This window comes from Onychostoma macrolepis, chromosome 17 (assembly GCF_012432095.1).
Source record: "Onychostoma macrolepis isolate SWU-2019 chromosome 17, ASM1243209v1, whole genome shotgun sequence".
Lineage (NCBI taxonomy): Eukaryota > Metazoa > Chordata > Actinopteri > Cypriniformes > Cyprinidae > Onychostoma > Onychostoma macrolepis.
In genome coordinates this window covers 19,684,524-19,702,947 of record NC_081171.1, presented here as the reverse complement: position 1 = coordinate 19,702,947, position 18,424 = coordinate 19,684,524, and the positions used below count along the sequence as shown (strand labels likewise).

The 18,424-nt window shown below is 35.6% G+C and overlaps 1 protein-coding gene across 1 annotated transcript in view; it reads left to right on the top strand.

The window, feature by feature from the left end:
* kidins220a (kinase D-interacting substrate 220a) overlaps positions 1 to 18,424 on the top strand; it is a 58,064-nt gene that overhangs the window by 29,416 nt on the left and 10,224 nt on the right. Inside the window, exons 23-28 of the mRNA XM_058748726.1 lie at positions 9,920 to 10,098; positions 11,064 to 11,308; positions 12,516 to 12,626; positions 13,169 to 13,225; positions 15,678 to 15,707; positions 17,720 to 17,857. Coding sequence (XP_058604709.1) covers positions 9,920 to 10,098; positions 11,064 to 11,308; positions 12,516 to 12,626; positions 13,169 to 13,225; positions 15,678 to 15,707; positions 17,720 to 17,857 — 760 coding nt within the window. The remainder of the gene's footprint in view (positions 1 to 9,919; positions 10,099 to 11,063; positions 11,309 to 12,515; positions 12,627 to 13,168; positions 13,226 to 15,677; positions 15,708 to 17,719; positions 17,858 to 18,424) is intronic.

Genomic DNA, 18,424 nt, shown 5'->3' with positions numbered 1-18,424 from the left:
AAAATTGCGCTGTTCACACAGGTAACGGCATTCCATCTTTTTCCAGTAAAGCACCATTCACACATTGGTTTCAAATTACCAGTAAATTGTGACATCAATAAATGGAAATGACCTCTAAATGGCTGCGCCTCCCATTGTTTCGGGAGTTGCCGGAATGAATTTACCGGTACTTTTAAAAAGGGCCTGTTCACACATGATCTCTTTACGGCAATTTACCGGTAATTTTCCAGTAAAGTCTGTATGTGTAAAAGGGGCTAATATGTAATCCTAAATAATCTTTTACGTTTTTTTTTCCTTTTTATAATGCAGGTTATTTTTTTATAATGCAGGTTGCTGATAACAGATTTTGTAAATGGTAACCAAATATTGATAATGTGGAAGTTGCTGCCTTTTGCCTTGGCATGACTTCACACTTTTTCAGACAATACAAAGGCAGAGTACATTAACTTCAAAATAGGGGTAAATATCAAGTTTAAGCTCAAGATTTTTTTATGTAGATAATTTTCATTACTAAAACATCTAATTACCAGATTTCCAGTGTCCTAATTAATTTGGCTGGACAAATAAAACACTTTAAAGTCATCAAAACTCAGTTCCACACTCTAATGAGTTAAGGACTTCTGCCTTTGTAGGGCAGATACATTATTTCCTCCTTTGTCAGTTAATTTTATTGATGTTTTACATTGTCGTCTTCTTGCGGCTCAGCTGTTGGAAGAGGTTGGAGTGTGTCCACCTAGTGGACCCTCCAGTTACTGCAGTCATTTCCAAGGACCATGTGCAGAGGATACACACAGAAAAGACAAAGTATATATTTGGAAAGATGATTTTACTCTTTGATCAAATTATGATTAATCATAAGGATCTGTTCTAGATCTTAAACGTCTCTTGGGTTTCTAGTTTTAAGCATACCATCACTTTGGTCAGGTTACTCTGTCTAGTCAATCTATTTTGGGCAAGGTTCCTCTCAAAGCTTTACCTGCCAGTAACCAACTGGCACCAACATCATTAGACTTAGATCTATAAATATCTATTGTTTTCCAGTATAATTGTTATCCACTGATTCTCTTTTGTAGCACTCAGCTTTCATCAATGGGGAAAAAAATCCCATGAAAGTTCATTAGAGTTTTTTACGCTTCTGGGCAAGATGCTTTTGTTTACAGATGGGTTTACTCATTTCTCAGAGTTTGGCTGCCAGTTTGGAGGTTTCTCTGGGTTCTTGCACTTCTTAGATCATCTCAGTCTTCATGTATTTGTGATTTGTGACAAAAATGTTGAACTAATTGGGACCGGAATGAAACCGCTTGGAGTGAACATCTACCAAAGTCAGTCCTGCCTCTTCTAGCATCTCACGGTTGCCACCATTCACCTATCATACAAAACTTCATGACTGGTGATGGCAACTGTTGTTCTTTTCATGGTTGGCACATTGATTCTCTTCATGGAGCTCAGAAAATAAATGTGTGTTGGCATTACGCGTCTTATGGAGGGCGGGGTGGCATCGGCGTGTTTGAGCCTCATTGAGCGTCCTCAAACTGTCCACACAAGGGTGGCTGTAAGCAAAGTCAAGTGGCACATTCAGGGGAAAATAGTGGGAGAATTATACTCTTTCCCGTCAGCTGCTGTGTGTGGGAGTCTTTGAAAAAGAAGAAGAGGAAGAAAAAAAAAAGCTAAGCCAGCTTTGGGATCGATTAGCATTTGGATAAACCCGATGAGAGACCTCTCAAGTGGCCAACATTTAAGGAATCCACGCCGCTAGCCCAAACGACGCAACACGGCCCCGATCAATAGCAGTATTGTTTGAGACTCTTTCGGTGCTTTTATCTTTGTGCACTCTTTAAAACGGCAATCTTAAACAGCGGAGCTTAATTTCCCTCACTCCCAGTGCTTCCATGACAGATGAATGATAGCACTTTTTTTCCTTTGCAATTTTCTCTCGTAGCAAAGGCAAGAATGTCAAAAGTAATTGCTAAACAAATCACTTGATGTCAAAGCCAACTTCTTCTCCCACCAGCTTCAAAAGCTCTTTTTTTTGGTGGAAGAATTACATCAGCTTCAATTGATTATAAATAGTATTCTTAGCATGCTGTAACAGAAGATGTGTACAGCTGGGGAAAGATTAGCCTTCTCTTGGCCGCGGCATGATGTTTGTGTCTATATATGAATAGTTGAATACAAATAATAGCGATCGTGGGTTTGGAGGGGAATTAGCTTGTCTACTGCCTACTGTGTCTCATAAAATCTGCTCATGTCATATCCATAACCATATCTTTGCTGTTCTATTAAAAACACACATCTACACTTGACTGCTGTTTGAATTGCACATCAAAATGACCAATAAAAAAAAGATGTTTAATACGGATAACTGTATAAGAAGTATTTACACAGGCCTTGAGAAAACCAGATATCTCTCACTCTTATGTTTTTAAATTGTTTGTAAAAGCTAATTCTGGAAATTGATGCATCTGACTGAAGTCTGACTGAGACTTTGTATCCACTGTAGTATCTTTTTCATACACTACTCTTCAAAAGTTTGGGTTTATTTTATTTTACATTTCAATTTAAAATGACTGTTTTCTACTTTTTTTTTCTATATTTAATATTCTATTTTGATATTAATAAAATAATATTTTTCAGCAGCCATTACTCTTCAGACTTTTTCAGTCTTTTTCAAGTCAAAATCTCTTGCTATCAGTGTTGGAAACAGTTGTGTGAATAGAACGTTCATAAGAACAGCATTTATTTGAAATAGAAATCTTTTGTAACATTATAAATGTCTTTACTGTCACTTTTGATCAATTATATTAAGTTATTTAAAAAAAAAAATTGGTTGATGTATTTTGAAATGAAATTACTTGCTGTAGCCGTTAGCACACAAACTCTGACACACAAAGCTGTGGTGCTTATATGGGTGATGAAAGTTTTAGTCCAGCTTGTGTCATTTCCTGATCTCATCCTCCTCTGTTCTTCCCATCATTTTATTAAAACAGCAACATGACCAGGAAAAAACCCCAGTCTGACTAAGACAAAAGGCTGAAATGAAGATGCAGGGACCCCACATTGATTTGTATTGTGTAGGGAAATGGCCTGGTCTGGCTAAGAGTGAAAATTCCCCTGAAGGCCTGCAGATGTGTCTCTTCCTCCTTGACTGGTTAGTCTTGTTTCAGCCAGTCACTGGAATGACATCGTCATTCTGGTGTGTTTATGGACGCCTCGAATGTTTTAGTCTGGGTGTTGTGTTTGGACGAGGCCTGTGTCGGGGTGTTTGCACTGTCGCACTACACGCCAGATTAAATACAGCAGTTTTCTCATCAACTGCTCCCTGCACACTATTGAATGTATGTGTGTGTTTGTTTTTGTAGTCCATAAACAAGTCAATGACAAACATATCTATTTAGAATTACATGATTGCAAACCCTTCATTATGGATGCCCAATATAAAGTTGCTACTATGAGGTACTGTAAAACTGGGGTGCAATTTGTGCTGTCATTATGGCTTTGGCAATTGCTAAATATTGGGTTTCATAAAGACGTAAGCTTCTCTCTTGATATGCTACACTGCTGTCATGTGTGGCTATTTTTTTTTTAAGATTTCTAATTGTTCATAAGTATTATGTAAAATGTTCTTTTGAATCAATTTGTTAAACTTCAAATGATTATTTCAATCAAATAAGGTAGAGGCACCATAAATTTCAATCAAAAGCAGTAATTAAAAAATTATTGTGTATATACATTATTATTATTATTATTATTATTTAATGTTATTAATAATAATACATTATATTTTATTCATCTTAATAACAATAAGTTAAATATAAATGATTGATATTATCTTTTGTTGTTTAATGTTAATTTATATTTAATTTGTTATTATTATTAATGATGATAAAATATAATAGTAATAATAATAAAATAATTTAATGTATTATTATTATTATTATTATTCATTATTAATAAGTTAAAATTAGTTAAATATAAATGTGAATTAATTTTAATAAAATAAAACAAAAATAATTTATTTATTCTTTTCTTTTTTATAGTTTTATTATTTTTGTATTTATTAATTTAATTTATATTTAACTTATTTTAAAATATTAACATTGAATATTTATAATATTTAATTTATTATTGTTACTAACATTAAATTATTATTATTAGTATTATTGCTATTTAATAACAATAAATTAATTTTTGTTATTTATTATGATTTATTATTTAATTATTTATCATTTTTATTATTAAATTCTATTAATTTTTTTTTAAATTATCAATCACTTTTTAATTTTCATTTTAATAATAATAATAATAATAATAATAATAAATTCTTCTTCGACCTGAAGTCTGTAAAATTCAAACCTCTGTTCCAGATACATTTCTAAACTAAATTTAAATTTTCCGTCACTCAGGCAGTCTCTTTCTGCTTTAGCAATAAGGACCAGACGCAAATGCAAGTCAAAGGTCTGGCGATGTGAGACTATGCTTGTCTTAGCAAACACCATTAATTCATAGATCATCAATTGAATATGTCTCAGAGTCACATACTTGGCTACGAATAATCGTTAAATATTTTTGGATCCTTCTTAAAATGTTCTTCCTTCTCTAAAGCAGGTTCCTTTTAAAGCAGAGGCCGTGTGTGTCTTGTGACAGAGGAAGTTGGTTCTCTAGAGAGGCTCTTGTCACTGGCTCCTGTTTGTCTGTGAGCATGCTCACACACACATACAAATAAACAAGCCCAGCTGGATTTCGGAAGAGACACAATCTGCCCAGTTCTGCTTAATCCAGTGCGTGGGAAATGAACCAAACCTCTCTCACCAGCACACGTCTCTCTTGTTCAGCCTTTCTTAAAGTGATACTTCTGCATGTGTGTGTGTGTGTGGAGCAGACAAGCAAGCATGTGTTTGCCATCTTTATGTTGGTCACGTCCTTGAGCTCCACCCTAAGTGTGAGACCTCTACCTAATGTCCATCATGCGGAAGGTCAGCTGACTGTTCACAGCATCCGACTCTGACCCGCTGACACACAGGCCTGCTGTAGCACAGTGTGGGCCTTTGTCCAATGACTTCAACATCTGCTCTCACACCCAGCCACTCGCTCGCCCTCCAACACACACACTTCACGTCTGAAATTGTGAGTCATTTGGTGACCATCGCTATTTATACAGCCATGCAAGGATGATGGGACTGAAGCAATCAACTTAAACGCTCTGCTAAACTTAAACCTTTCGGAAGATGATATTTTAACATGCTGTCCAGGTCATAATGACCGTAACACAGTGTCCTAACCAGAAACAAACAGACAGCAAAAATGCTGTGTAATACAGAAAAATCGTATTGTGAAATCTTGATGATATTGAAGAAATGATTTTGAAAGATTATTGGAGTGTTTTACAAGAAAATACCACTTCAGTCTTTCTACTTAAACATTTCACATTTTAATTCAGTTTGTTACTTCTTGTTGTTTTGTAAACAATTTTTCACTCTGAAATTGCTGGTAAATTTCAAAAATAATTATAAAGTAAACCCCAGATTTAGTTTCAGCCCAAATAATCAAAATAACATCACTGTCTCCATCAGCAAAACTATTGGTATATTAGATGATGTCACTACTTGTAGGCGGAGCCTTGTGTCATGTGTCATCATTTTCATTACGTGTGTAGAAGTATCAAGGACATCATTATTTTTATGATTTTTCTTGTGAAATTTGATGGATTTGTCATAATATGTGTCTTAATGTAATTTTTTGCGTTAAAATTAGCGTTAGAGTGTAATTCCATAAAAGCGCCAATGGGAGGGGAAAATTCTGCGTGTGATTTACTGACAAGGTGCACATTAAAGAACACAGATGCAACATCTCATTTCCATAATGACCAGCGTAAATTACCGCCTGCTTAAGACATGCTTTTTTTGGGCGTTAAATAATGCCGCATATACCAGTGAATTGACGAGCGCAAATCTTAGTAAATCGCGTTGCGTGATTCATTTGAATACTCTCCTCCCATAAATTTACAGATCAAAAGGGAAACTCCTACAAATTCAATAAGGCCAGTCACAAAAATAACCGTGTCCATGCCTTTTCAGTGCTAATTTCCCACTGCGTGTCTTTAGTAAATCCTGACAGTAGTTTTTTTTACGGCAAATGAAGGTTTGTGCTGGCGCAAGCTGATAGTAGTTTTAGTTTTTCTTGTTTCAGCTTATTTTGTTGTATGTATTTCTTTCTTTCTAGACTTTATTGAAGACTTTATAGTTTAAATTTCATTTAGTTTTCTGTTTTGTAGTGTTGTTACAGTTAACTAAAAAAACAAACCATTAAAAATTGTTTTCAATAACTGAAATAACATGAAATGTTAAAAGAAAATTTATATTGGCAACTAACTGAAATGAAAATAAAATAATTAAATAAACTAAACAGACAAAAGCTAATTTGCACAAACTTACCAAAACTTCAAAGCTAATAATATAAAAATAAAAGCTAATTAAAAATATTAACAAATACTATTATAGCGTATAAATAATCCTTAGTTAGTACTGGATTTAACAATATTAACTCCATGTAATTTTTCTCAACTTCCACAATCAATCTCACCTGGATCATCCGTGTTTGAGGTTTATTATACATGAGGAGTGGAGTTTTGTGAGCTCTCAGTTTTGGGCTGTAAATGCAGAGATAGAAACCAAACAACCAACAAAATAAAGAGTCGCTCTGTTGTATCTGGTTTGGATGCAGTGAAAATAGCTGTGCCATATCAGGTCAGAGGTCATTTGATGAACTGAGTGTTTCAGACGCTCCCTCCAGGTGTGTATCGTCTCACATTAGATGTCAGTGTTTGTTTACACTGCCTCAGTTTAGCAACGGGTCATCTGAGTGTCATTGTGTCAGTTCTCTCCTGCCCAGTTTAAACAGCTAAAATCGGATTACTTAAACCGGTGATATGGGACGGGGCCAAGCACCGAGCTCACCCTTTTCACGGTGCAATCCAGCTCCATCAGTATGGAAAAAAGGACTATTTGTGCCCTCATACCGACCAATAATAAGATTCAGCAGGCTTTCTAGCAGAGAGACAGAGGCGTGGGCTGGGGGCAGATAAGAAGATAGAGGAAGAAATATGGGTTCCGCAAATGTCTGCGTTCAGCAGAAACAAATCTTCAGATTTATTTGATATGAATTCCCACGCTCAATAAGATAAATTGCAATGGGAAGGCATTTATCTGAAAGTGCCTGACATAAAAGAAATAACTGCGGTAACCACATACGCTCACAAAGTTGGGCTAAGAGTGTGAGCTTGTGACTAGTAAGCCAGTTTACCACAGTTTAGAGTAGATTTACATGTTATTGATGATAATTAATACTAAATACTAATTTAATACACACTAAGGCAATCTGACCATTAATCAGTCTATCAATCGATTAGTCGGCATCAATGTCAGAATTGTCCTTTTTTATGAACCACCAATGTTTATGCCCTGGCACTGATTGTCAGGTGCATTTTGCCTTTATGAGGAGTTATATATTATTTATTTGTTTATTTAGTATTCATTTAATCCTCTGGTGCTGCTTGTGTGGCTGTCAATTTTTTTAAAACTATATTTTAGTTCGATTGTGTCTCTCTCTCACACACACACACACACACACACACACACACACACACAGACAGACAGACTTAACTGTGGTCTTTTATAAAGACACTTAGCAGATTATTGTTGACATGAAAAAAAGGTTATATAAAAGTTATAGAAGTTTAAGTTTATTATGAAAATGTGCAAAAAAAAAAAAAAAAAATATATATATATATATATATATATATATATATATATATATATATATATATATATATATATATATATATATATATATATATATATATATAAAATATACATTTTCCAAACTATGTTTTACTCTGAAACTGTATGAAAATAAAAGCCTTAAATCTAAACAAGTCGTTTTGCAATTTTGAAGAAAAATTAGCTTTCAGTATGATTTTGTTTAAGCGCAATACCTAACACTTCCATTCCAAATTCACTTCCTATTAATTTCCAATGTGGTCATTTTTGACCACGAATAATACAAGTCTGATTGTTTTTTTCAGGACCATCTAACTTTTTTGAATGTTCGTGATTTTTTTTTTTGTGATCATATAGCAAGTCCCAAACCCTTTACCAAGTTTTGTACCATTCCAGTAACGTGAAATAAATAAATAAATAAAATCAATAAAAAATGTCTGAACAGCACCAGAGGGTTAATGGTACATTTATTTGCATTTTATTCCCCACATTTTAGATATTTTAAATAGCCTCAAAGCCTGTTGATTTTCTGATACTAGTATACAGTGGGGAAAATAATTATTTGATCCCCTGCTGATTTTGTAAATTTGCCCACTTAAAAAAAAAAAAGAAGGGTTTATCGTTTTTATGGTAGGTCTATTTTAACTGATAGACACAGAATATCAAACAAAAAAATCCAGATAAAAGCAGCATACAAATGTTAAAAAAAGATTTACATATTAGTAAGTCAAATAAGTATTCCCCCTACCAACCAGCAGGAATTTTGGCTCCCACAGATTGATTATGTGCACATGTGGAACACCGATTAGTCCTGTCATTTTAAGAAGATACTCCTAATTTCAGCTCGCTGTGTGTATAAAAGACTCCTGTCCATAGAATCTGTATCTTCCATTCCAACCTCTCCACTACCATGGGCAAAACCAAAGAGCTGTCAGTGGACATCAGGGACAAGATTGTAGACCTGCCACAAGGCTGGAATGGGCTACAAGACCATCAGCAAGAAGCTTGGTGAGAAGGAGACAACTGCTGGTGCGATTATTCGGAAATGGAAGAAATGCAAAACAACCATCAATTGGCCTTGGTCTGGAGCTCCGTGCAAGATCTTGCCTCATGGGGTAAGGATGATCATGAGAAAGGTGAGGGATCAGCCCAGAACTACACGGGAGGAGCTTGTTAATCATCTCAAGGCAGTTGGGACCACAATCACCAAGCAAAACATTGGTAAGACACTACGCCGCAATGAATTGAAATCCTGCAGTGCCTGCAAAGTCCCTTTGCTCAAGAAGTCACATGTACAGGCCTGTCTGAAGTTTGCCAATGAACATCTAAATGATTCAGAGAAGGCTTGGGAGAATGTGCTGTGGTCCGATGAGACCAAAATTGAGCTCTTTGGTATCAACTCTGACTCGTCGCGTTTGGAGGAAGAGAAATGCTGACACTCGCCCCAAGAACACCATCTCTACAGTCAAGCACGGAGGTGGAAACATCATGCTTTGGGGCTGTTTTTCTGCTAAGGGGACAGGATGACTTTACCACATTGAGGGGCAAATGGACGGGGCCATGTACTGTAAACTCTTGGACGAGAACCTCAGCCAGAACACTGAAGATGGGTCATGGATTGGTCTTCCAGCATGACAGTGACCCGAAACATACCGCCAAGGCAACAAAGGAATGGCTCAAGAAGAAGCACATTAAGGTCATGGAGTGGCCTAGCAAGTCTCCAGATCTTAATCCTGTAGAAAATCTGTGGAGGGAGCCGAAACATCGAGTTTTCAAGAGACACAGGAGTGGACCAAAATCCCTCCTGAGATGTGTGCAAACCTGGTGACCAACTACAAGAAACGTCTTGCCTCTGTGCTTGCCAACAAGGTTTGCCGCACCAAGTACTAAGTCATGTTTTGCTTGGGGATCAAATACTTATTTGACTTACTAAAATGTAAATCTTTTTTTAACATTTGTATGCTGCTTTTTTTCTGGATTCTTTGTTTGATATTCTGTCTCTATCCGCTATAATAAATCTACCATAAAAATGATAAACCCTTTTTTTTTTTTAAGTTGGCAAACTTACAAAATCAGCAGGAGATCAAATAATTGTTTCCCCACTGTACGTTTGCTGTGTGTTAATTGTCACTATCTCATTGCAGGATTTCTAAAAACATCCCCACCACTAAAGATGTAGAGCCTCTGTTGGAGATCGATGGTGATATTCGTAGTTTTGAGGTGTTTCTCTCATCGCACACCCCTGTTCTCACCGCTCGTGATGTGGAGATGTTCCTGCCTTGTACCGTCAACCTGGATCCCAAACTAAGGGAGATCATCGCAGGTACAGACCCACACAAAGACGTTTGTCTTGCTATAAATGAAGGACATTGTTTTAATATAAAGCTAGACTTCCTACAAACTTACCAAAATTCAACTACATAAACACTAACTAGAACTTTCTCCAGTGACATAAATTGCTTATTGACAAAATGTTATATTTATAGGAATGTATAGCTTGATGCTTTTTATAGTGTGTGTATATATATTAATTAATTCATATACAGAAGATACATTTTTATATTTTGAGGATGTCTCCTGGCTTTTCTTAGATTTAGCTATTTGTGTCCCTAATTATAGATAAGTAAATGCACACACAGTGCTAAATATGTTGCTGTGGCTTTCTCTAAATCATTGCAAATATGAGAGATGATATTATCTCATCACATGATAATGGTCAGCTGCGCCGTGCTTTGAGACAGCAGACGTTGCTTGGTGCAATGTGACAATGGACTGTGCAATAAAGGTTCCTTTGTTAACCGAGAGAGATGAGTAAGGTCTCCATTGTGTTCACCTCAGGAAATGAAACATCACTGAAGCCCGATGAGCTGCTCATTTTCTGAGTCACCCAGCCAGTCTTATTTGGTCTGCCTGGGTGACTCAGAAATATTATTTTCAACCAAACAAATTCTGACGTATGTTTCAGCCCTTGACGCTAAAGCGAACGCAGATTTCATTGGGAGCCACGTTTATTTCTTCCAGGTGCGTTTGCGATTCGCTGCTTGTGTTTGGAAAAATCTGTGTTTTTCTAAGGGAATCAAACCACAGAGGCCTTTCTTTTCTCACATGTAACTTACTATAAATGCTTCATTTGGCTGAAGTCAACTGTGAGTGGGAGGATTTGAATGCCTTTAAAGTGCTGGCCAAGATTCGGATCTAACTTTCTTCTACTCTCTCTTTCTCCCTTTCTCTCTCGCTCTCTCTCTCTCTCTCTCTCTCTCTCTCTGTGTTTTTCTCTTCTCCCTTCAGATGTACGAGATGCACGAGAGCAGATGCACCTTGGAGGAGTCAGCTATCCCACACTGCCCCTGCAAGATGCTTCCTTACGGCCGCACTCCACATTTGGGCAGCACTCTTTGGCCTGCTCTCCCACAGGCTCTTTCCCCGGCTCTTTCCCTGGCTCTTTCCCCGCTGCTGGAGTGTTGCCGGCCGCTCAGCCCCACAGCAGCTACTTTAGTGGGCTTACGGGACCCCAACATCCCTTCTACAACCGGGTGAGACATCAGGCAGAGACATTGCTTACTGTGTTAAGCAAAATGCACCTGTGTCTATGTAGTTACTGAAACAGACTTATGATAAGTATTTAGTAAAATAGGTTCAGGAACAAAACTGGCCCTCTGGCACATTATTAAAAATTTAATAAAATTCTCAAATAAATCATGATATTTTATATTGTTGTTGTTGTGGTTGTTGTTGTGCTACTATTATTATTATTATTATTATTATTATTATTATTATTATTATTATTAATAATAATAATAATAATATTTCATAAAATGTCATGTTACTAATAATATTAATGTAGTATTAATAATAATAATAATAATAATAATAATAATTCATAAAATGTCATGCTACTAATATTAATGTAGTATTAATAAATTATTATTATAATATTTCATCAAATGTCATGTTACTAATAACATTAATGTAGTATTAATAAATTATTATTATTAATCAGTAGCCAATGTTATTAATAATATTTGTTTTCATTATTATATTTGAAATGATCATATTCAGCTTTAATAATAATAATAATAATTTATAAAATGTTATGTTGCTAATAATATTAATATAGTGTTCATAAATTATTATCATTAGTCAGTAGCAGAAATACAATAAATAATTATAATCTTACTACTGCTATTAATATCAATATTTATATATTAGTAATATATAAATATTATTATATATAGAATCATATTCTATCATATTTTATATCATAGCTTAATAATAATAATAATAATAATAATAATAATTTAATTATTAGTTGTTAGTAGTTGTAGTAGTATGATTATTAATAATAATAATAATTATTATTATTATTTTAAATAAAACAATCAACTTAATAAATTATTAATAAGTAGTTGTAGTAATATTATTCATAATAATCATAATAATTTTACTTTTACTACTACTGCTACTTCTAATAACTAAAGGATGATTATTATGAATATTTAGTAAAATAGAATAATTAAAGTTATTATTATTAGTAGTAATAATAATAATAATCATAATTGTACCATTGCCACTAATAATAGTATTAATATTCAATGTATACATATATAGCACAGCGCTAATAAATCTGTTTTTGGGCTGTAATGTGTGTTTGACCTCTCATTGAATGATGTGGCGCTGACCCTCACCTGACCCTCATTCATCAGATTCCTGAGTATTTGTCTGTTCTCTCCACCTCTATAGCCTTACTTCCCTCATCATGTTTATCACCTGCCCCGACATTACCCTGGCAGCCCCCATCACGCCCCCTCACGCCCTGCTACTAAACTCTATAAGGACCCCAGTCTGGGACTAGTAAGTACTTAACTAAACGCCTCAAAGTCACTGCAGCCAGACATGCGTTTTAGTGCCTAGTCTATATGGCCACAATAAAGTATTTTTGTCTCATGTTGCTAAATGTATCTCTCTTTTTTTCCATGCTTTGTTTTAAGCTCCTCGTGACAAACAGCCTGTGGCTTGTATGCTATAAAGTTGCACGCTAAACTCACAGAGCAGTTTTGCAGTTCTGTAGCATTTTCATTGAAGTTTCCCACTATACAGTCTGATATTTTAATATCTTATGGTTATGATAGTATAACCATATGTTTTCTGCCTGGTTAGAGTCTATTTTGTAGATTGAACTTTTAACTTCTAAAAGAGCCTGGAAACTCTTGTTTTCAATAACATTTCCATTTAAAGACATGATGGCGTTTCTAGAATTCATAGAAGTTACAAGAAAACCCCCTTAAATCATGCCAATCTCTATGTCAGTCCTCTCTTCGGCCTGTCCATACTAAAGGTGTGTGTTCTGTAACTCTGGTTCTTCCTCTTTCATCCATACTATCTCCCTCCTTCAGGATGTAATCAGAGAGGACTCCAGTGAGGGTCTTCCCTCTCCTACATCCCCTTCTATGGTAACTTTAGCAGTGTGTATGTCTGTGTTTATATCTGTGCATAAAAGATGCAGTACAGCCTTTTATTGCCTGCAAACACACACACACACATATACACTTATGATGCTAGTGGCATGTTAAACTTATATAGCTGTCCAGTCTCTGCCTGCGCTACTTAAACCCTAAAGCTTAATGTGCGGCTAGTGAACAACATCTCAGTGTTCAAAGAACTTATTGCTGGACCTCATAATTTTCCTTTTCCCTCTTGACTTTTTAATGCATATTTGACTTTGAAACAGAATTAAAGGGATAGTTCACCCAAAAATGAAAATTCTGTCATTAATTACTCGCCCTCATGTCGTTCCAGACTCCTAAGACCTTCATTCATCTTCGGAACACAAATGAAGATCTTTTTGATGAAATCCGAGAGCTTTATGACCCTCCATAGACAGCAACGCAACTGACACATTCAAGGCCCAGAAAGGTAGTAAGTACTTGGTTAAAATAGTCCATGTGATATCAGTGGTTCAACTGTAATTTTATGAAGCTGCGAGAATACATTTTGTGCGCAAAGAAAACAAAAATAATTACTTTATTTCTTCTCTTCAATGTCAGTCTCCGCCGCCATTCATGACAGTATCACGACACATTGAAATAGCTTTTTTTCAATAGGTAGAGAAGAAATTGTTGAATTAAGTCGTTATTTTTGTTTTCTTTGCGCACAAAATGTATTCTCGCAGCTTCATAACATTACGGTTGAACCACTGATGTTACATGGGCTATTTTAACAATGTACTTACTATCTTTCTGGGCCTTGAATGTGTCAGTTGCGTTGCTGTCTATGGAGGGTCAGAAAGCTCTCGGATTTCATCAAAAATATCTTCATTTGTGTTCCGAAGATGAATGAAGGTCTTACGGGTTTGGAACGACATGAGGGTGAGTAATTAACGACAAACATTACTCAAGTTCTGCACTCTAAAAAATCTCTTTATTTAAACAGGAGAAAAAAACAAATAACAAACGTTTCTGCTTGCTGTCTTCGTCAGTGTGACAAGATCTCAGTAACTCAATGATTATATTAAGACCAACAATAACCCACAGGTGGTGGTAATTAGGTTTCCAAGTTCACAGACTCCAGATCAGTTCCATCTATAACAGCAACAAATTCAACAAAAATGTCAACAGAAATCAATGGGGACAATAACACATCAGGCAAAACATACACAAAAAAATTAAAAAATGACAAGAAACATGAAAGATCAAAATCCTCATTTAAACCCAAAGGTGACATGGTCTTTAAATAAAACATCCAAGACGCCTCTCTTTGTAAGAGTCTTTTATCAATATCTCCACCCCGGCAAAGATTCATTATTTTCTGTACATTTCAGAATATTGTTTAAAATAAATGTTCATTTGATTCAGAAATTTAGTTTGGAGACATTAAAATTACACTACTGCTCAAAAGTTGGGGTGATGAGATTTTTTAATGTTTTTGAATGAAAGAAGTTTATTTAAATAATATATCAATTTAATTCAATACAAACTTCCATACAAAATGGAAAATGTGCAATATCCATTGTCTGTGGGCTGTTGGAAGGATGTTTCTGTTGCCTAACTGGCCACAGCTATCTTCTGATGCCACTAATCTCTAAAATGGCCAAATATCTGATACTGAAATTGAAATCATAATTATCTCAGATTAGACCACTACTGATGCTCACTGACTTATCATTCATTGCAACTTATCCTCCCTAAAACCATCTATTTACACATCTCATATTCTCCATTCCTGCACCTCTGTCCTTCTTCCCCATTGTCATTGAGTCAAGCCCTGCCGCTGGTTTCTCTCCTCATATTCTGCCCTCCTTCCTTCAGCCCTGTTGTTTTGCTCTTTCATGCCTCAGTCATTTGATCCGCTCTCTGGTCTGTCCCCCCATCGCTGCTTTGTTCTGCGTGGTGTGAAAGGCTGCTGCTATCTGAGGCTGGCTGGATTAGCATCAGCAGTGCTGGGACGGCACGCTGAATGAGGCCGCTCTTATCAGCACAGCGAGCCGCTTCCTTCAGCGAACACGTCTGTTTCCTCCTCCCCGGCCCCTCACGCTAATTACACTCTTATCACCCGGCTCGAACACTCGCCCATCAGGGTGGGGCCGTTTTGGAATTAAACAACTTCTTCTCGGCATGGAGTCGTGAAAAGTCCTCTCAGTTTCTCCTATTCTCCTTTTATGTGTTTGTTTCTGTTCGAAAGTCTATCCTTTCTCCAAAATGTTGTTCTTTTGATTCACCCCATCTGAAGTTCTCTGTTCGATTGGCTTGTTAAAATTATTACTGTGAAATCCATGCAGGTTGGATGCTGTGAGACAAGCATCTGTCATAAATAAATAATGTTACTGTGTATTTGATTGATTGCTGATTGAAGCATGTGACCTAATCCCTCCTTTCCTCTCGTCCTCTCTCCTTTTCTCGATCCCAGATAAAATCTCAGCCCTTCAGAATGAAGCAGGTACAAACATTTAAACCCTTCAGTTTTCTCATTTTAACTGTGTTATTTTCAGGGCTTCTGCTCATTTTGGCTCATTTCACTTAAAGCCAGGACAAAATGAACAGCCAGTTCTGGCATTGTGAAATTTCTGTTCAGATACACTGTGGCCAAAAGTATGTGAACAACCGAACATCACAGGCTGTCCAGCTCCAGAAAGGACAATAACAACTTCCCTGCAACCTGTGCGCTATATTTTAGGTCCTCTGAAGCCATATGATAATTTATGTGAAGAACAGATTGAAATTTAAGCTGTTGTTTAACTAAAATTTCTCAACTTTATGTATATTCAGACCAGTGTTTCAAGTTTAATTTTGATGTCCACTTGTTTGAATCTGAATGCAAATGAGTTTTTAGAGAACATATTAGCCATGACTATAGTAATATTTATTCAAAGGCTTCTCCTGGTTGGCTGATTCTTTTACAGTTTTCTGCAGTTTCATCCAATTTGCTCTCAAGGCACTAATTTATTTTATTTCTTGTATTTTTTTTCTTTTTAAACATGCCTGCTGCTGATGAATAGGACTTACAAATATTTTAGGTGAAAACAACTGGTGTTAAGCTTGGCTGAGAATCCAAACCACTCATATTTGAACAAAGAATCATGGACATATTTTATTATTTTTTTGACTGCTCATCACAGTAGTGGTTTCCCAAGCAGACTGACCTAGATATAGATAAAAGGCCCAGTCATCATCATATAAAGAACACACCGGTCACACTTAAGTTTGGAGACCAATCCTCAATGTTAACTATTAACTGCGATTTTGCCTCGATAAACGATAATTGATAATGTAGTTGTTAAGTTTAGGTATGGGGTAGGATAAGGGATCTAAAATATGGTCATGCAGAAAAAGAAATTAACAGCCAATATGCTAGTAATATGCATGCTAATAAACAACTAGTTAATAGTGAGAATTAGTCCTTAAAATAAAGTGTCACCAACATGCTTGTATAATGTTAATGATGAGTCATTTTATTAAATTAACCATGGCCTCAAATTATTAAAGTGAGCAACTTAATGAGATGTAAACTAATATAATGTAACTAAATTTCAATTGTATTATTAATATAGGATTGTTGCATTAATTAAGTGGGCTGAGCACAATAAAAATAATAATAATGGCATCTATGGTTCCATAAGGAACCAAAATAAAGGTTCCAAAAGGTGGTTTTCGCAGCGATGCCATAGAAGAACCATTTGTGTTCCACAAAGAACCTTTCAGTGAACTGTTCTTAACAGAACATAATAAAGAAAGAGAGAAAGAAAGCAAGAAAACTTTCCACTATAAATAACTTCTTGTGTAACACTCTTAAAACTAAAGGTTCTTTATTGGCATCAATGGTTCCACAAAGAACCTTTACCATCCATGGAAGCTTTTCATTCCACAAAAGGTTCTTTGCAGTGGAAAAAGGTTTTTTAGATTATTAAAATGTTCTTCACACTAATTAAAAATGGATCCCTTAAAAACTGTTTGCTGAAAGGTTCATTGGGGAACCAAAACGGCTTTTCTGTGGAATTACTGCAAAACCCCACTTTTGGAAGCTTTTATTTTTAAGAGTGTACGTCATACTAGAAGGGTCTAATGAGATCAGTGCACATGACAAAGATCAACCATTACAGCAAAACAAACTGGGTCACCACTGACAATCCAGACCAATTTAAAGATCTTGTGGCTGTCTACACTTGACACCTACACATTAGCATTTTACATTAAACATGCATTTTACTCTCCACAAAGTCTTGTAATGATAGCTCCCATACATGACTTCAACAGACAGAAATTTCCATCATGTATCACGTATTGTTCCTTCACCCATAACTGCTCAGAGTTCCTTATTCTGTAATGACATTGACTTACTGCCTTGCTTTTTCTTGTTGTACTGCTTTTGCATCACATGGCTTTGACAGTACCTATTCCAGAATGCACCATGAACTGATGGAATGAGTAACCAGTTACTGTATGTGTGTGTAGGGCTCTGGTTCTGTGGTTTCTAGTGGATCTCAGGTCCTCCTCAGTTCTCTGAGCATCGATGGTGTATGTGAGAAGCTCAGACAGATCCAGGGCCTGGACTCCAGCATGCTGGAGCAGTATATCGGCACAGTCAAAAAGGTATGTTCTGGAGAAGTGGCCTGAAAGCTCCATTGAAAAGCATGCAATCCATTTAAAGGTTTGGCATGTGATTTTACTGTTCGCTTTACCAGTACACTTTGTTGTCCTATTGCTTCTTTAAAGCATTTGAGGTGCAAATCTAATGGGTTTTTATGACAACTGTGAAATATGTTTGAAAAAGTACTCTCTAACAAGTAGCTAATTTTAAGCATATCTGATCTCTATACCCCCCCCCAAATTAGCAATTAAATAAATATAATATAATCATAATACAATTTTAACAATCTGTATTATAAGTATTTAACAATTATATTCAATTAACTACAGTAACACAAATATGTAACTATTATTTTATTAATAGAAATAGTTTTACTAATTAAACTAGCAAAAATTTGTCAGCTTTGTTACTGTATGTTTTTTCCTTATTACAAAATAAAAATGACACTAAAATTATAATACCAAGGAAATAGGATTATTTGGACTCTTTGCTAATCATGATGGGTAGAAAAGTAAATAATCAAATTGCATTTTCTCATTGTTTACAACAAATTGTAGAATTAGGTAACA